Below are 15,696 nucleotides of genomic sequence, written 5' to 3' on the forward strand. Positions count from 1 at the left end.
TCTACATTACATTAGCTGGAGAATTGGCTGTGGAGGTGACACACAAGGGAAGCATTTAATCCAGTTGTTCTCCTGTGGGCTGAGAAAGCCAAGAGATTTGATTGTAATGTTTAAAGTTAGTGTTCAGATAAAGTGAATGGCAAACCTGCTTCTGATGTTTTGAAGGGTTGATCGAAAGGATTCAGGTATAAACTAATCAGTAAGTGCACGCAGTGAGTAGTTAGCACTTCCAACGACCGTGAAATAGATTCCATTTTCCATCCACTCCTCAACCTTTGGTTTTCCTCTGCCCACTACGTTTAATATATTAAAATGTCCCTCTTTGCTTTGGAGGCTGAAAGTTTCAAAGTATTTCTGACTGGGAACATTTCCTCTTCTCTGTCCTGAAAGTGTGGTCCCTAATTTTAAAACACTGCCCCCCCCCCCCCCCCCCCCCCAGTTCTAGACAGAGCCTCAAGGTGAAGTATCTTTTCCACATCCACCTGGTCAACGTCAGTCACACCCTAAACATAGAACATTACAGGAACAGGCCCTTCGGCCCATGTCTGTGTTGACCATGATGCCATCCTAAATTAGTCCCATTTGTCTGCACATGCTCCCCTATCCCTCTATTCCTTGCCTGTTTATGTATTGGTCCAATTGCCTCTATAAATGTTGCTATCTTATCTACTTTTACCATCTCCCCTGGCAGCATATTTCTGGACCTGCTCCTTGGATGCTGCCTGACTTGTGCTCTTCCAGCACTACACTCTTGTCTCTAATCTCTGGCATATTTCAGCACCCTACCACCCTCTGTTTAATTAAAAGAAACTTGCCTTGCACATCTTTAAACATTGCCCGCTCAAGTTTAAATGTATGCCCCATGGTATTTGACACTTCCAGCCCCCGAGAAAGAGACTGGTTTTCCACCTTTCATAGTTTTATATCCTTCCACATGGTTGCCCCCTCAGCCTCCAGTGAAAACAAACCATGTTTGTCCCAACCTCTCATCCTAGCTAATTCAGTCCAATCCAGGCAGCAAGCTGGTAAATCTCTTTCGCAAGCACTCCACATACCTCCTGTATTATGGTGATCAGAACTGCGCATGCTATTCCAAATGTGGCTGAACTAAAGGTAACCCCTCAGTCTTCTACATCCCAGCTTTTAAAAAAAAAGCCCAGTATGTCCGATCTTTCCACATCAGGCAACCAGTTCATTCCGGGTTATCAATCTAATAAACCGTCTTTGGAGATGGTTCAAAGAAATTGCATCCTTTCTTAAATAAGGAGACCAGAACCGCGCACAGTACTCCGTGGAGTCATCAATGCCTTCTACAAATGAAGCACAATATCCTTATTTTAACATTCAATTCCTCTTGTAATACAGGGTAGCAACTCACTAGCTGCCTTCATATACCCACGTACTAACTTTGAGTAACTCATGCTTTAGAATGTTTAGATCCTGCTGCACCTTGGAATACTGCATTTATTCTCTAAATAATACCATACTTGTTTGTTTTATTTCTTCCTGCCACAGTGAATAGCTATGCATATTCCTATTCTATCCCACTAACATAACCTATTTATAGCTGGCTGCAAACTCCTGAAGTTGTCTTCACAATATATTTTCCTGCCTATCTTTTGTGTCATCACCAAATTTAACTACCACGCTTTGGCTCCCATCGTCTAAGTCATTATTTAAATGTTGAAAAGCTGAGACCCCAGTGCAGACCTGGGAGTGACCTCACTTGTCACATCCTGCCAATCAACCAAACACCCATTTCTCATTTCCAGCCAGCCAATCTGCATTCGGAAATATCTTGTGAAATGTCTGCCACTCTATTGATCTATCCTCCAGCCTGGTATACTCAATCACTTCAGCTGACTAAGTTTAAAATACTAGTCTTGAACCCAACCTACTGTATATACTCATGTATAGGTCGAATTTTCAAGATAATCGAACCCTAATTTCAACTTCTAAAAAAAGTTAATGCACAGGCATGAGTTTTGAGGGGCTGAAATTCATGCTGCACTTTTTAATGAGATTAACTTTTTTGGATGTAAAGTGAACAAAGTGCTGTAACTACCGATAGACTTAGTCCTGGTCTGAATGAATGAATGACATTACCAGTATGAATGAATGAATGAGATATAGTTGGGTCAACTTGTACATGAGAAATATGGAAAATACAAGATTTTTTTGGCCAAAAATAGGGGGTGTACTTGTACATGGGATTGACCTATACACAAGTGTGTGTGTGTGTGTGTGTGTGTGTGTGTGTGTGTGTGTGTGTGTATATATATAGTACTCCCTTTCAAACTGGATGTAAAGCTCCATTATATTCTGGTCAGTACTACCTAGAGGTGCCATTAGTCTGAAGCCATTAATTGTCAGGTTATACAATACAAAGTCTAATTTAACCTGCTCTCTGGTTGCTTCCAAAACATGCTGCTCAGAGAAACTATTACATGGGTTTCTTCCGGGTGCTCCGGTTTCCTCCCACAGTCGAAAGATGTGCAGGTCAGGTGAATTGGCCACGCTAAATTGGCCCGTAGTGTTAGGTGCAATAGTCAGAGGGAAAGGGCTCTGGGTGGGTTGCTCTTCGGAGGGTCGGTGTGGACTGGTTGGGCTGAGGGGCCTGTTTCTAGGGAATCTAATGTAAAACATTCTATGAATATGTTACACGATGGGGCAAATAAACCAATTCAGTAACAGCATTCAAAAGAGAATGGGATGAATACTTGAAGAAAGGATTGCAGGCAATTTGGGGGAGAAAAGCAAGGAACTGCGACTAATTGGGTTGCTCATCAAAAGATCTAGCACAAGCATGTTGGGTCAAGCAGCTTCCTCCCCCCTGTTGTATAGTTCTGATTTTAATTACCAAAGCGAGAATGGTTTTGGTGCATTGTTGCTGTTACCACCTCTGTCTCATCCCATTGTGAAAGAGAATATCCTAACTGTTGACTTTTTCCCCACTTCCCATGTCTACTGGGATCACTGAGACTGTAAGATCTCAGCAAAGTGAATAAATAATCCACGTATCCAAAGGTGCAGAGGTTAGCTGGATTGACCATGCTAAATTGCCCATAGTGTTCAGGGATGTGTAACGTTAGGTGCATTAGTCAGGGGTAAATGGAGAGTAATAGGGTAGGGGAATGGGTCTGGGTGGGTTACTCTCTGGAGGGTTGCTGTGGACCTGTTGGGCCAAATAACCTGTTTTCACACTGTAGGGATTCTATGTAATCAAATGGTTTGGTCTGATTTGCTTTCTGCAGGGAAAGTGCCTGGTTTCTATGATTGTGGACTATCTGCGACACACCACAAGCCGCAGTTCTGAGGACAGTGGCCTTGAGGATTTGTGTAACATGCTGGACCCGGATAACAAGGATGTGTCCATTGATCTGAACACCTATCGTGCGGTGATGAAAGAATGGATTGAAGACTGTAGGAGGAAAAGGTAAGAAACTGAGGGACAAATACAGCCCCTGTGACCTGTTCTGAGCCCAAGCGATGGAATATAATAAAACTTCTGGTCAGCTGTCAACTTGATTATTGGGAAGTGACATGAGAGCTAAGGACCAAGGAAGCCACTAGATTGCTTCTAAAATAAGAACAAAACGGTGAGCTAATCTCAGGGAAAGTGAATCTATCATCTCTACACAGTCTAGCCTGTAAGAGTAGCAGTCCAGTTCTACTCTTAAACAATTGATTAGCAAAGGGGAAGGTGGTCCATCAAAGCCTTACTGGGGCAGAGCGGACAAGAATTGTGGTCTCGCCAATGTTACCCACAAATGTACTGTGCTCCATCTTTGTGTGTGTGTGTTTTCTCCTGTACACCACCTTGTATGTGGATAGTTTATGGTAAAAACTGTAATATGGGAATCAGTTTGACTACAAGAGCAGTTAAATGTGCTAATTGAGATTTACCTCCTGTATTGATCGGAGTGCTTTTTCACACTTTGTGACGTTTCTATATTCAAAAAGAAATGACTATTTATCAATAAACGAATGTGTGTACACCAGTGCTTTGAATGTCCCCTTCAGTACTGTGGTAATGCTTGTTAAGATGGCTTGCTTTTTTAATAAACCTTGCTCACCAGCTCAGGACCAAAGCAATGTTTGTTTGCCAAGTGACAGGTTGGGATTTTGATTCTCCAGTTTGTGTGAAATTTGGGTATTTTCATGATCTTTGTTGTCTCGCGGGGAAGCACCAGGTTAAATCCTCTTGGATATTCTCCTCTCTGAGTTGCAGGGCCTTGTAACAGGTTGATCTAATGTAGCATAGAGAGTCATGAATGTGGGAAGGTAAAAGAAGAATAAACTAATCTTAAAATAAGATTCCTATCATTTATAATTGTGCTTCAGCTCTTTAATATTTCATTAGCTGAATGTGGTTATGTTGTCAACCATAATAAGCAGACTTTAAGAATATAACACAAGGGGTGGAAGTAGACCATTCAGCCTATTGGGTTTGCACTGCCATTCAGATCATGAGGTCATGGCTGATCTGATAATCCTCAGCTCTACTTTCCTGCATTTTCCCTAGACCTCTTGATTCCCTTACACATTAAAAAATCTGTCCATTTCAGCCTTCAATATGTTGAATAGTCCAGCCTCCCCAGACCTTTGTGGCAGGGAAATCAACAGATTCACTGCTATCGAAGAAGAAAAAAATAATTGTTGTTCTTATTGTCTTGAATGGGAGACCTATTGCTCGGAGATGATTCCCTCTGGCCCTAGACTCTCAAAAATAAACCGTTTCTCTATATCTGCCTTTTAAGCTCCCCAAGAATCTTAACTTGCAATAATGTCACCTCTTGTTCATCCAAATTCCAAAGAGCACAAGCCCAATTTATTTGACTTCTCCTCCTCAGACAGTTCCTCCATCCGTGGTATCAATCTAGTGAACCTTCTTTGGATAACCCCCATGACAGGGTACCTTTCTGTAGATAAAGGGACCAGTATTCCATCTAATGGATTGACTAGTGCCTTACATACGGTTAACAAGACCTCCCTAATTTCACTCCATTCCCTTTGAAATAAGGCCAATAAATGACTTCCCAGTTACTTGTTTAACCCTGATGTTAGCTTTCTGTGCTTCCTCTTGAGGACACCCAAATCCCTCTCCTGGAGCTTTCCGAAGTCTTTCTTCATTTCAATCACATTAAGTTCCATTACTTTTTCTGCCAAAGTGCATAATTTCTCAATTTCCCGGATTGGATTTCATCTGCTGAACTTGCGTACTCGTTAAACCTGTCTATATCCTGCTGCGGGATTTGTCATTTACAAACTTGGATGATAGAAGTGAACATACAAATGCCATGTCATTGCCAGTTAGTAAGTCAATCCTTTATCCTCCACCTATAGTGAGAACTGCCCATCAATTCTACTCTGTGAAATCTTGGTCAAAACCTAGTCAATTAGACATAAATGTGTTTACAATACTGCAGAAATGCATGTCAGCATAGTTACATTCAGGGCACATAGAGTTGCACCATAATGAACTCAAAATATGTGTCAGGAGGAGTGTTTGTGAACCTAAACAAATTCCCCTTTGTGACAGTGCTGCTGTAATGTGCGCATGTTTGTGCATGAATGAGACAAGGCGACCTGAAATTAGTCCATACTGTAGCATGAGGGTTGTTCTGTGATCCTGATTCCATTCTCAGGAACGTGGTGTACATATTTTCCGTTACAATTTCACCGCGTTCAGTTTGTAGTTCGGGCTTGAATGTTTCATCTGTGGTATTGCAGGGTACGTAACAAACCATGTTTCCTTTTCTATAAGATGCTATATGTTTTCCTTCCAGGAACGTATTTTGCTACAGTAGTGTAAGCTGTAATAAAATCTCATGTCTACATGCTGGTATTGAACTAACCTTTTAAGGGTAGCACAATGGTTAGCACTGCTGCCTCCCACTGGTTCAATGCCACTTTAGGGCTTTTTGGAATTTGCTTGTTGGAGTCTGTTTGGAATTTCCTCTGGGTTCACTGGTTTCCTCACACAGTCCAAAGATGTGCAGATTAGGTGGATTGGCCATGCTAAATTGCCCGTAGTGTTCAGGGATGTGTAAACTGGATGGACTTCACACTGGGGATTCTATGATAACTTACAAGGGATTGTTGCACTGACTGATGATGGTTTCCATATTGGGTGTTTTTAGTTTCCATGAAGAGACCCAAGAAGTTGTAAATGTTAATGAAGATGTTGTCCAACATCCTAGTGGAGTTGTATCAGGTAATATCTTTCACATTCAACCGATATTTGCGATTTGTCACCTTTTTTTTTTGTTTCTCTGTGCATTTTACCAGAGTCAAATTCGAGCCGTTGCTTTTGTTTTGCAGTAGTTTCTAAGTGTGTTGTCGAAACCACGTTAGCTCATACAAACCTCTGCCATCTCTAACAGGAATCAAACTTTCTGATGCAACCGATGGAACTGTAGGAAGCTTGGAGGCTCTCGGTGGGGAGATTTCGAAAGGAGACTTGTAAGCAACACCTAAATTAATCTGTGTGGGCTAGGTGCAGTTTCAATATGATTAATTATTACAATTATTCATTTAGCACATAGTGAGTACTTCCTGCAAGTATCTCACTTGTGTCCTGCCGCATTGTGCTCATTGTTCATTCTCCCCAACCTAAGAAAAAGTCTTTGATAAATAATGGGCCTTTTTTTTTCTATCTTTACTTTCCCCAACATTGTTTTGTTTTTAAAAAAATAACTCTTAGAATGGTGAAGGTCAACAGCATTGATGCACATGTGAGGTAGAGAGACACGCACTGGGTGTATAGAGCAATAAGAAGTGACAAACAGCAGCTTATCCCAAAGCAGAAATACTGAAGCATGCCCACAAAAATCTGTAAGTACTCAGGTTTGATAGCAGAGAGAGAGGGAGAGAGAATGAATTAATGTCTCAGGTTTTCAACGTTTCATCAATATTTCCAATTCGTTTTCCCTAGATTTGGGCCAGCATAAACCAGTTGGGCTTTTCCTAGATGCGATGAAGGGCAAATTTCTTTTGCCCAAGTGGAAACAGTGTTGCATTTAATAGAAAATTTATTAGCACTTCAGGGCAGCCATTGTTCTGCAGTCCAAGGAGACCTCTGGGTTGTACATAGCAGTGCCTCTCCAACCAAAGTTGGGTAAAATGAGGAACGTCTTCCCTCTTAGCTCCCCATCTCTGTTATCAATGGGTTTATTAAATTTGGCGTCAATCTTCTTTATTCTAAAGCGTTCAATTTTTCTAGGAATATCCTGTGAAAGAAGACTTGTTCATTAGTTAGATGGAAGGCTTTAGGATACATGTCACAAGGTTGCTCCTTTTTGTTGGGTTGTCCCAGTCTGGGTCTAGTGACTGTGGCTGTGTAGAGATTGGAAATGTGAAAGCTCCATGCCCTTGTCCATCCCTTTTTGGTCCAGTGTTGTTGCATCCTGTGGAGATATGGGCCTGCCGACTGCTGGAAACTAAAGGGAAGCCTTCCATTTATCAGTTGTGTTGTGTGGCGTGACCACTTTGAATGTAAGTCCTCAAACTAGCACCCGTAAGGTGTAATGGGCCATCAGCAGCAGCTGAGTTTACTCCACACACGTCAGTAACTTGTGACCTGGCATATCCACACACCTACAATTACCATCAAGTCAGGACCCTGGTTCGGGGAAGAGTGCGGGAGAGTCATGCTAGAAGTGGCTGCAGGTATATCTCCATGAGCTGTTCGCCTGAAGCCACAATACAGAACTACCTGTGTGCCAAACATAAAGTGATGACGCTATAGGCGGTTCCACAGCAAATAGATCGGATCTAAGCTCCACAGTCGTGCTGCATCCAGTGGTGACTGGTGGTGGTGGACGATTAAATAAATCAGCTGGAGGCAGAGGCTCCATAAATATCCCCTCACTCAATCACTGGGGGAGTCCAGCACATCAGTATAAAAGATAAAGCTGAAGCACTCGCAACAATTTTCAGTCGGAAATGCCGAGTGGGTAATCCATGTCTGCCTCTTCCAGAGGTCCCACAGCATCACCGGACTTCAGTCAATTCAATTCAATTCACTCCACGTGACATCAAGGAACCACTGGTGACTCAAGACATTGACCCTGACGTTTCAGCAAGACTGCTGGAGGTTTGTGCTCCGGAACCTGCGGCTCCCCTAACCAATATAGTTATAAAAACTGGCATCCACCCCACAATGTGAAACATTGGTGTGCAGGATATACCTGAACAAAAGCAAGAGCAATCCAACCCAGCCAATTCACTCTGTCAGTCAAGATATTTTTAATCAACCTGGTCAGAAATACTCTGACACACTCTGGAGCAGTTGAGTCTTGAATGCAGGCTTTCTGGTCCAGAGATAGGAATGTTACCACTACCAGAAGAACCTCCCAAACTCTGTCTACTCTCAATCATAAGTAAAGTGATGGAAGTTGTGATTGACAATGCTATGGAGCAGCACCTGTTCACGGCCTAGCTTGGGTTCCACCAGGTGCCACTCAGCTCCAGGCCTCATTACAGGTAAACACTTTGGTTAGACTCATACCTGCCATATGGGAACGTGGCCATGGTTGTCGGAGCTCCCTCACCTCTGCTCCAAAGCATCTCTCTGCAGGCCTTCCTCACGGTAGTGTTCTAGACCCAACCGTCAATGACCTTTCTTCCATAAGGTCAGAAGTGAGGCCAATGATTGACTGACTGTTCAGCATGCATAATGACTCCAATACTAATGCAATCTATGTTCGAACACAGCAAGATCTGGGTCATATCCAGGCTTGGGCTGATAATTGGCAAGTAGAATGCACGGCGTACAAGTGATGGGCTATGATCATCTACACTAAGAGAAAATCTCACCGTCACCCAGTGACATTCAATAATAATATCCTCTACTACCAGAGTCGCGGGTGTTCTATTGACCAGAAACTCAACTGGACCACCCATATAAATAGTGGTTAGAAGGTCAGAGGCGAGGAATAATACAACAGGTAATTCACTTCCTGGCTCCTCCAAAGCCTAACCACCATCTATAAGGCACAAGTCAGGAGTGTGATGGAATACTCCCCACTTGCCTGGATGATCCAACACTACTCTAGAAGCTGGATAGCATCCAGGGCAAAGCAACCCAATTGATTGCATCTTCCACCACTTTTATGTTCAGTATCACTGGAGTAAACATCTTATAAGGTATATGGCAGAAATTGATTTTTGAGGCTTTTTGAATAACTCCAAATCCACATTCCGCTGTCGTCTAGAAAGACAGGGGCAGCAGATACATAACACCAAGGATCTCTAATCGTGACCCAGCAACATCCCGACCCCAGCCATGTACCATCCTGACTTGGAATAATATGGTTGTTCCTTCCCTGTTGCTGGTTCAAAACTCTGCATCTCCCTTCCTAACGTCATTGTGGGTCAGCCTACAGCACATCCACTGCAATGGATCAAGAGGGTAGCTCACCATCGCCTTCTCAAGGGCAACTGGGAATGAGCAATAAATGCCGGCCCAGCCAGTGATACCCTCGTCCAGGTGAATAAAATAACAATGGCGTCTATCATGTCTGAATCTTGCAAAGCCCTTTCTAGCCAATTAATACTTTTTGAAGCAAAGTCAGTGTTGTAATGTTGGAGCTGTGGCTAATTTCTCCACTGCAAAACTCAACAAACTGCAATGGAATAATCATCTGTTGGGTATTGGGTGATAGCTGAATGTTGTCTGTCTGAACTGGATGATAACAGCCATGATGTGGAGGTGCTGGTGTTGGACTGGGGTGGTCAATGTTATGATTTTTGAATGTGAACTGGATGGTTGTTTGCTCTGCAGCTACTGACTGAACAGAGGAGGGTTCTGAGTAAGCATTGTGTGTCTGTGTGTGGGCATTTGAAAGAGGGGAGAAAAAAGCTCCTCATAACCAATTGCAATATTTTTAATGGAGTATTACTGTTGTGGCTCACCCTTGCTCTTCACAATTGGTCATAGGATCTTCTGCATGTACCTGAAAGCTAAAATTGGATATCAGTTTACAGTCAAAGACACCACCACTTGTAGTGTGCAGAGCTGCATTGTCTAGTTGGGTTTTGCATTCTGTTTTTCTGAAGTGACCTTGAATGCAAAGAACATTTTGACATTGGGTGCAGACAAACCAGGAATATCTCCCTTAACCAGCACTGCAGTAAGAGTTCAAGTGTCAGGCTGAGGAAGGGCCCTGCTTGAAGCTGGGCTTGTAAATGAGAAAACAGGAAAAAGCTGCGATGAAACCTTTTTAATATGAGCAAGCTGCTCCATTGGTGTGAATTAGTTTTGGATGATTTTCAGCAGAAATAAATGAGGAATCGTTGCTTAGGACTTTTCACTGAGACCATGATATACATGCACTTTTAAACTCTACATTGCTTAGCATGGGATCAGATGCAACACTGTTCAATGTGAGCTACAGTCAGTGTGATGGCTATGAAGTTTGGAGCATTGGGACAGGGAAAAATTATTACCGTTTCGAAATATGATCAAGGAAGGTCTAAGAGAATGTATAAAAGCTCTCTTTCCCCAGAATAGAGGAGAGTAAAACTAGATGACATAGGTTTACAGTGAGTGGAGAAAGATTTAAAAGGGGCCTAAGGGGCAACCTTTTCACACACAGTGGTGCGTACGTGGAATCAGCTGCCAGAGGAAGTGGTGGAGGCCGGTAAAATTGCAGCAATTAAAAGCCATTTAGATGGGTATATGAATAGGAAGGGTTTGGAGGAATATGGGCCAAGTGCTGGCAAGTGCGACTGGATTAATGTAGATTCTCGTTGGATGAATTGGACCAAAGGGTCTGTTTCTGTGCTGTACATCTCTATAACTAATGAACAAGAGAGGTCTGAAACCATATTAGAAGACAATGGATTTCTTTGAACATGTCTATGTAGAAGGGTTGTAACCTAACCTGCATATTTCCAGCATTTTCTGTTTTGTATTTAACAGTAACTGTTGCTGTAGCTCCTAGCCTTGATCTGATTTGATTCCGTGCCAGTAGTTGACTGACAACCTTAGCTCTTGGGAGTAAATGAAACAGTAATTTGCTACTTGAGTGGTAATTCAATTCTTTCTCCTTTTTTGTACTCTTAACAAAAGGCTATTCAATTTGTTGTATGATGAACACAACCTAAACAAACCTGTGTGACTTGTGAGGAGATAAGATTGATTTTCCATAAAAACTGCAAACAAGCAATATAACTAGTTCAACTAATCTGGATTTGGTGATGTGTAATTTGGTCAACTTGATTAGGATGAAGGTAAAGCAACCTCTAGGGGGCAGTGACCATAACATGATTGAATTCACTCTGAGACGGAGAAGCTGGAGTCTGATGTTAATGCTATTACAATAGAGTAAAGGTAATGACAAAGGTGAGGGAGGAGCTGGCCAGAGTTGATTGGAAGGGGAGCCTAGCAGGGAAGATGGTGGAGCAGCAATGGCAGGGGTTTCGGGGGGGGTAATTTGGGAGGCACAGCATATGACATCACAAGGAAGAAGAAAGATGCAGAGGTGAAGATAAAGCAACCATGCTGGCAAGGCAATTCGGGGACAGCACAAAAGCAAAAGGGAAAGCGTACAATGTGGTGAATGTTAGTGGGAAGTCAAAGGGTTGGAAAGCTTTTAAAAACCAACAGAGGATAACTTTAAAAAGAAATAAGGGAGAGAAGATAAAATGTGGGTAAGCAAGCTCGTAATACAAAAGGTTGCAGACTTTAAGATATCTAAAAGAGAGGCAAACTTGGACGTTGGACACTGGAAAATGAGCTGGGGAAGTAGTGAGGGGATCAAAGAAATGGCAGAGGAACTGAATAGGTACTTTGCATCAGTTTTCAGTGGAAGGTACCAGTAGCAAACCAGAACTTTTGAGAGTTGGGGCAGAGGTGGGTGTAGTTGCTGTCACCTGAAGAGAAGACTCTGGGGAAGTTTGAAGGTGGATAAATCACCCAAACTGGATGGACCTCTCCTCCGTGTTCTGAAGGAGATAGCTGAGGAGATTGTAGAGCCGTCAGTGATCTTTCGGGACCTACTGGTGTGGGGTGGGGGGGTGGGGGGTGCAAAGGGTCCCAGAAGACTGAAAATGGCTAATGTAATGCCTTGTTTAAGGAATGAGAGAGGCAGAAGATGGAAAATTGTAGGCTAGTTAGCCTGACTTCAGTCATTGGTAAGATTTTAGAGTCCATTATGAAGGATGAGGTTGCAGAGTGCTTGGAAGTGCATGGTATGGTGGGATTGAGTCAGCACGTCTTTCTGAAGGGACTGTCATGCCTGGTAAATCTGTTAGATTCATTTGAGGAGGTATCGAGAAAGTTAGACGATGGAAGTGATCTAATGGGGTTTCCAGAAGGCCTTTTGTCAAAGTCCTGCCCAAGAGCCTGCTAAATAAGAGCAGGGCCCATGGTGTGAGGGGTAAGATACTGGCATGAATAGAAGATTGGCAAAAAGTAGAGTGGAGATAAAGGGGTCATTTTTGGGATGATTGCTAGTAACAAGTGGACTTCCACAGGATAGGTAGAGGGACAGGTGTTAAGGAAGCAGGGAAGCTAATAAGAACTTGGACTGGCTAGGAGAGTGGACAAGGAAGTCATGGAAGGAAATCCATCTGGGTAGTGTGAGGTTATGCACTTTGGTGGGAAGAATAGCGATGTAGACTTTTTTTCCTCTAAATGGGGAAGGCTTCAGTAATTTTGAAGCAGAGGGATTTGGGAGTCCTAGTTCAGGATTTTCTCTCTCAACTTTAATATACTGGTTCTTTTTACAGTTAGGAAGTCCAATGCAATGTTAGCATTCATTTTTGAGGGCCAGATTTCAAAAGTGGGGGATGTGCTCCTGAGGTTGTGAAAGGCTCTGGCCAGACTGCATTTGGAATATTGTGTACAGTTTTGGGGCCTGTATCTAAGGAAGGACAGGTTGGCCTAGGAGGAGGAGTGGGGGGGGGGGGGGGGGGGGGGGGGGTGTCCAGAGGAAGTTCACAAGAATGATGCCAGGGAATGAAGAGCTTGTCGTGAGCAACAGTTGAGGGCTTTGGTTCTGTACTAAAGAGTTTAGAAACATGAGGGGGCATCTCACTAAAACACTCAGAATACTGAGGCCTAGGTAGAGTGGGTGTAGAGAAAATGGTTCTGTAGTCTGAGAGACCAGGACCCAAGGGCACAGCCTCCAAGTGAAGGGACAAACCTTTTGAATGGAGATGAGGTATTCCTTCAGTCAGAGATTGGTGAATCTGTGGCATTCATTGCTGTCAAGAGCAGTGGAAACCAAGTCATTGAGAGAGATCCTTCATTAGAAAGGAGATCAAATGACTACAGGGAGAAGATGGGATAAATGGGGAAGTAAATGGGGTTGAGAAACGTACAGTTATGATTGAATGGTAGAGCAGACTCAATGGACTGGTTCAATTCTGCTCCTATATCTTATGATCTTAAAATGTAATTAGTGCAAATTGGAAACCCATGCCACTCAGCAAACAGCTAAAATAAATAGGGCACTGACCATGCTATGAAATTGATGTTAATGCAAACAGACAATGCTGGTCACTTCCTGGCCAATTATAATTGACTGCCCACATGATGTTGTGCAGGGTGTGCTGGCCACTGTCTGACCCACAGAGCAGTGTTATTAAACTGCCAGTTATTTGAATGCAAGAATAAGTGAAAGAGAGACCTTTTTTCATGAATTGAAAGAGCCCTGCATGTGATGTTTTGTTAAACATGTCCCATTTACCAAAAATATGAGCAGTTTGATATTTTATGAATATGTAAATGACTATTGTAAGCCTGTCTTGAGTTAGAAACTGCAGTGCTCACAGCCAGGATTAATATCTGGATTTGTCACTGGATGCCCACATATACTTCACAAGGCCAGGTTTTTAGTCCAACAGGTTTATTTGGAAGTATAGCTTTGAGTACTACTCCTTCAGGTGGCTACCTGCTGAAGAAACAGCACTCTGAAAGGTATACTTCCAAATAAACCTGTTGGACTATAGCCTGGTGTTGTGATTTTTAACTTTGTACACTCCAATCCAACACTGACACCTCCACGTCAATACTTCAAAAGGAACACCCATGATGCACAACCTGCCAGGAAATCTCCTCATGCCGCAATCCTATAGCGATCCAGATGCCAGCTTTACAGGCAACACTGTGACCAGGTTCCTTTCTTTAATTCCATTGTGAGAATTAATTACCGCAATCTGCTTTTGTTTGTTTTCAGATAGTCATTAACATAGAAGGCCATGTAATGTGTTACTGTTTTGCACAGCATCGGGCCACGTTGCTTAATCCTTAATGATAGAGCTGGCATTTATGTTGCAATTTCTAACCAAGAACAGGTACTCTGACCTGTTTTGCTGCTTTGAGGGCTGGTTATTGGTCAGGCGATCAGGAATATTCTCCTTTTGAATAGTGCCACAAAAATATTCTCTTTTTTTTTTTAAGAAAGCAAGTGAGGCTCAACATCCCATTTGAGAAACTCTCTGGTGTAGCACTCTGTCAGTATTGCACTAACATCACAACCAACATTTAGTGTTCAATGCTGTTGAGAAGGAATTTAGTCAAAACTGTTGGATTTGTGCAAAACTGCAACTACTGGATAAGACTAAACCTATCATCTTCTCAAATAACAAATCTTGTACTTGTATTATCTTTTAATGTAGTTAAAACGTCTTGTTGGGATTCCACTGACTTGGAACGCCCAGCCAGTTACCTTTTCAATTCTGCTTTCTGAAATCTATTCAAGTACTACTGCAAATAATGGAGGGGCTTTTGGATTCCTGATTTGTGGGAAAGGTAGTGGCGGTGTGGCAATGTCACTGGAACTATGATCCAGAGGTGGAGTTATGCACTGAGGGCCAAGTTGGAATCCTATCATGACAAATGGTGAAATTTGACTCCTGTGAGTAAATCTAGAATGTAAAAAGTCTAATAATGACACTGAATATTGCCATAAGAATCTAATTGGGTTACTGATGCCCTTGGGGAAGGAGACCTGCCATTCTTTGTCAGGTTTGGTTTACATGTGATTGCATACTCTTTTAAATGCCCCTGCGATGGCCTAGTAAGTCAATTAGTTGTTGCAATCTACTACCAAGTTTAAAGCCGTATTGATCGAGGCATCAGAAATGAACCCAGCCCTACTGACTCTGTAAAGTTTCCCCCTTGCTAATCTCTGAGGCCCCTGTGCAAAAAAAAAATGAGACCTTCCCCCAAGACTAATCCTGGTAAGACCAAATTTGGAGTATTATGCACCGGTTTGGACCCCATGTCTCAGGAAGGGTGTACTGACTCTGGAGGATGTTCAGAGGAGGTTCACAAGACTGGTCCTATGAATGAAAAGCTTAACATATGAGAAATGTTTGACTCTTGGTTTATGCTTGATGGAGATTAGAAGGATGAGGGGGAATCTAATTGAAAGATACAAAATGGCCTGGACAAAGTAGATGCTAGGAAGATGTTTCCAATGGTAGGAGAGACTAGGACCCAAGGGTGCATAGACTTAGAGTAAAGGGAAGACCTTTTTTTAGAACAGAGATAAAGATAAACTTTTTCAGTCCGAGAGTGGTGAATCTATACAATTCATTGCCACAGAAGACTGTGGAGGCCAGGTCACTTAAGTATACTTAAGACAGATTGTAGAGTTTTAAGTCTTACAAAGAGAATGGAGTTGAGAAACTTATCAGCTATGATTGAAAGATGGAGCAGACTCAATGGGCTGAATGGCT

General features: G+C 42.6%; 1 protein-coding gene across 1 annotated transcript in view; it reads left to right on the forward strand.

The window, feature by feature from the left end:
• lrmp (lymphoid-restricted membrane protein) overlaps positions 1 to 15,696 on the forward strand; it is a 165,181-nt gene that overhangs the window by 11,485 nt on the left and 138,000 nt on the right. The window contains 2 exon segments of the mRNA XM_072562048.1: positions 3,255 to 3,466; positions 6,358 to 6,465. Of these exon segments, the coding sequence (XP_072418149.1) occupies positions 3,255 to 3,466; positions 6,358 to 6,465 (320 nt within the window).

This window comes from Chiloscyllium punctatum, chromosome 44 (assembly GCF_047496795.1).
Source record: "Chiloscyllium punctatum isolate Juve2018m chromosome 44, sChiPun1.3, whole genome shotgun sequence".
Lineage (NCBI taxonomy): Eukaryota > Metazoa > Chordata > Chondrichthyes > Orectolobiformes > Hemiscylliidae > Chiloscyllium > Chiloscyllium punctatum.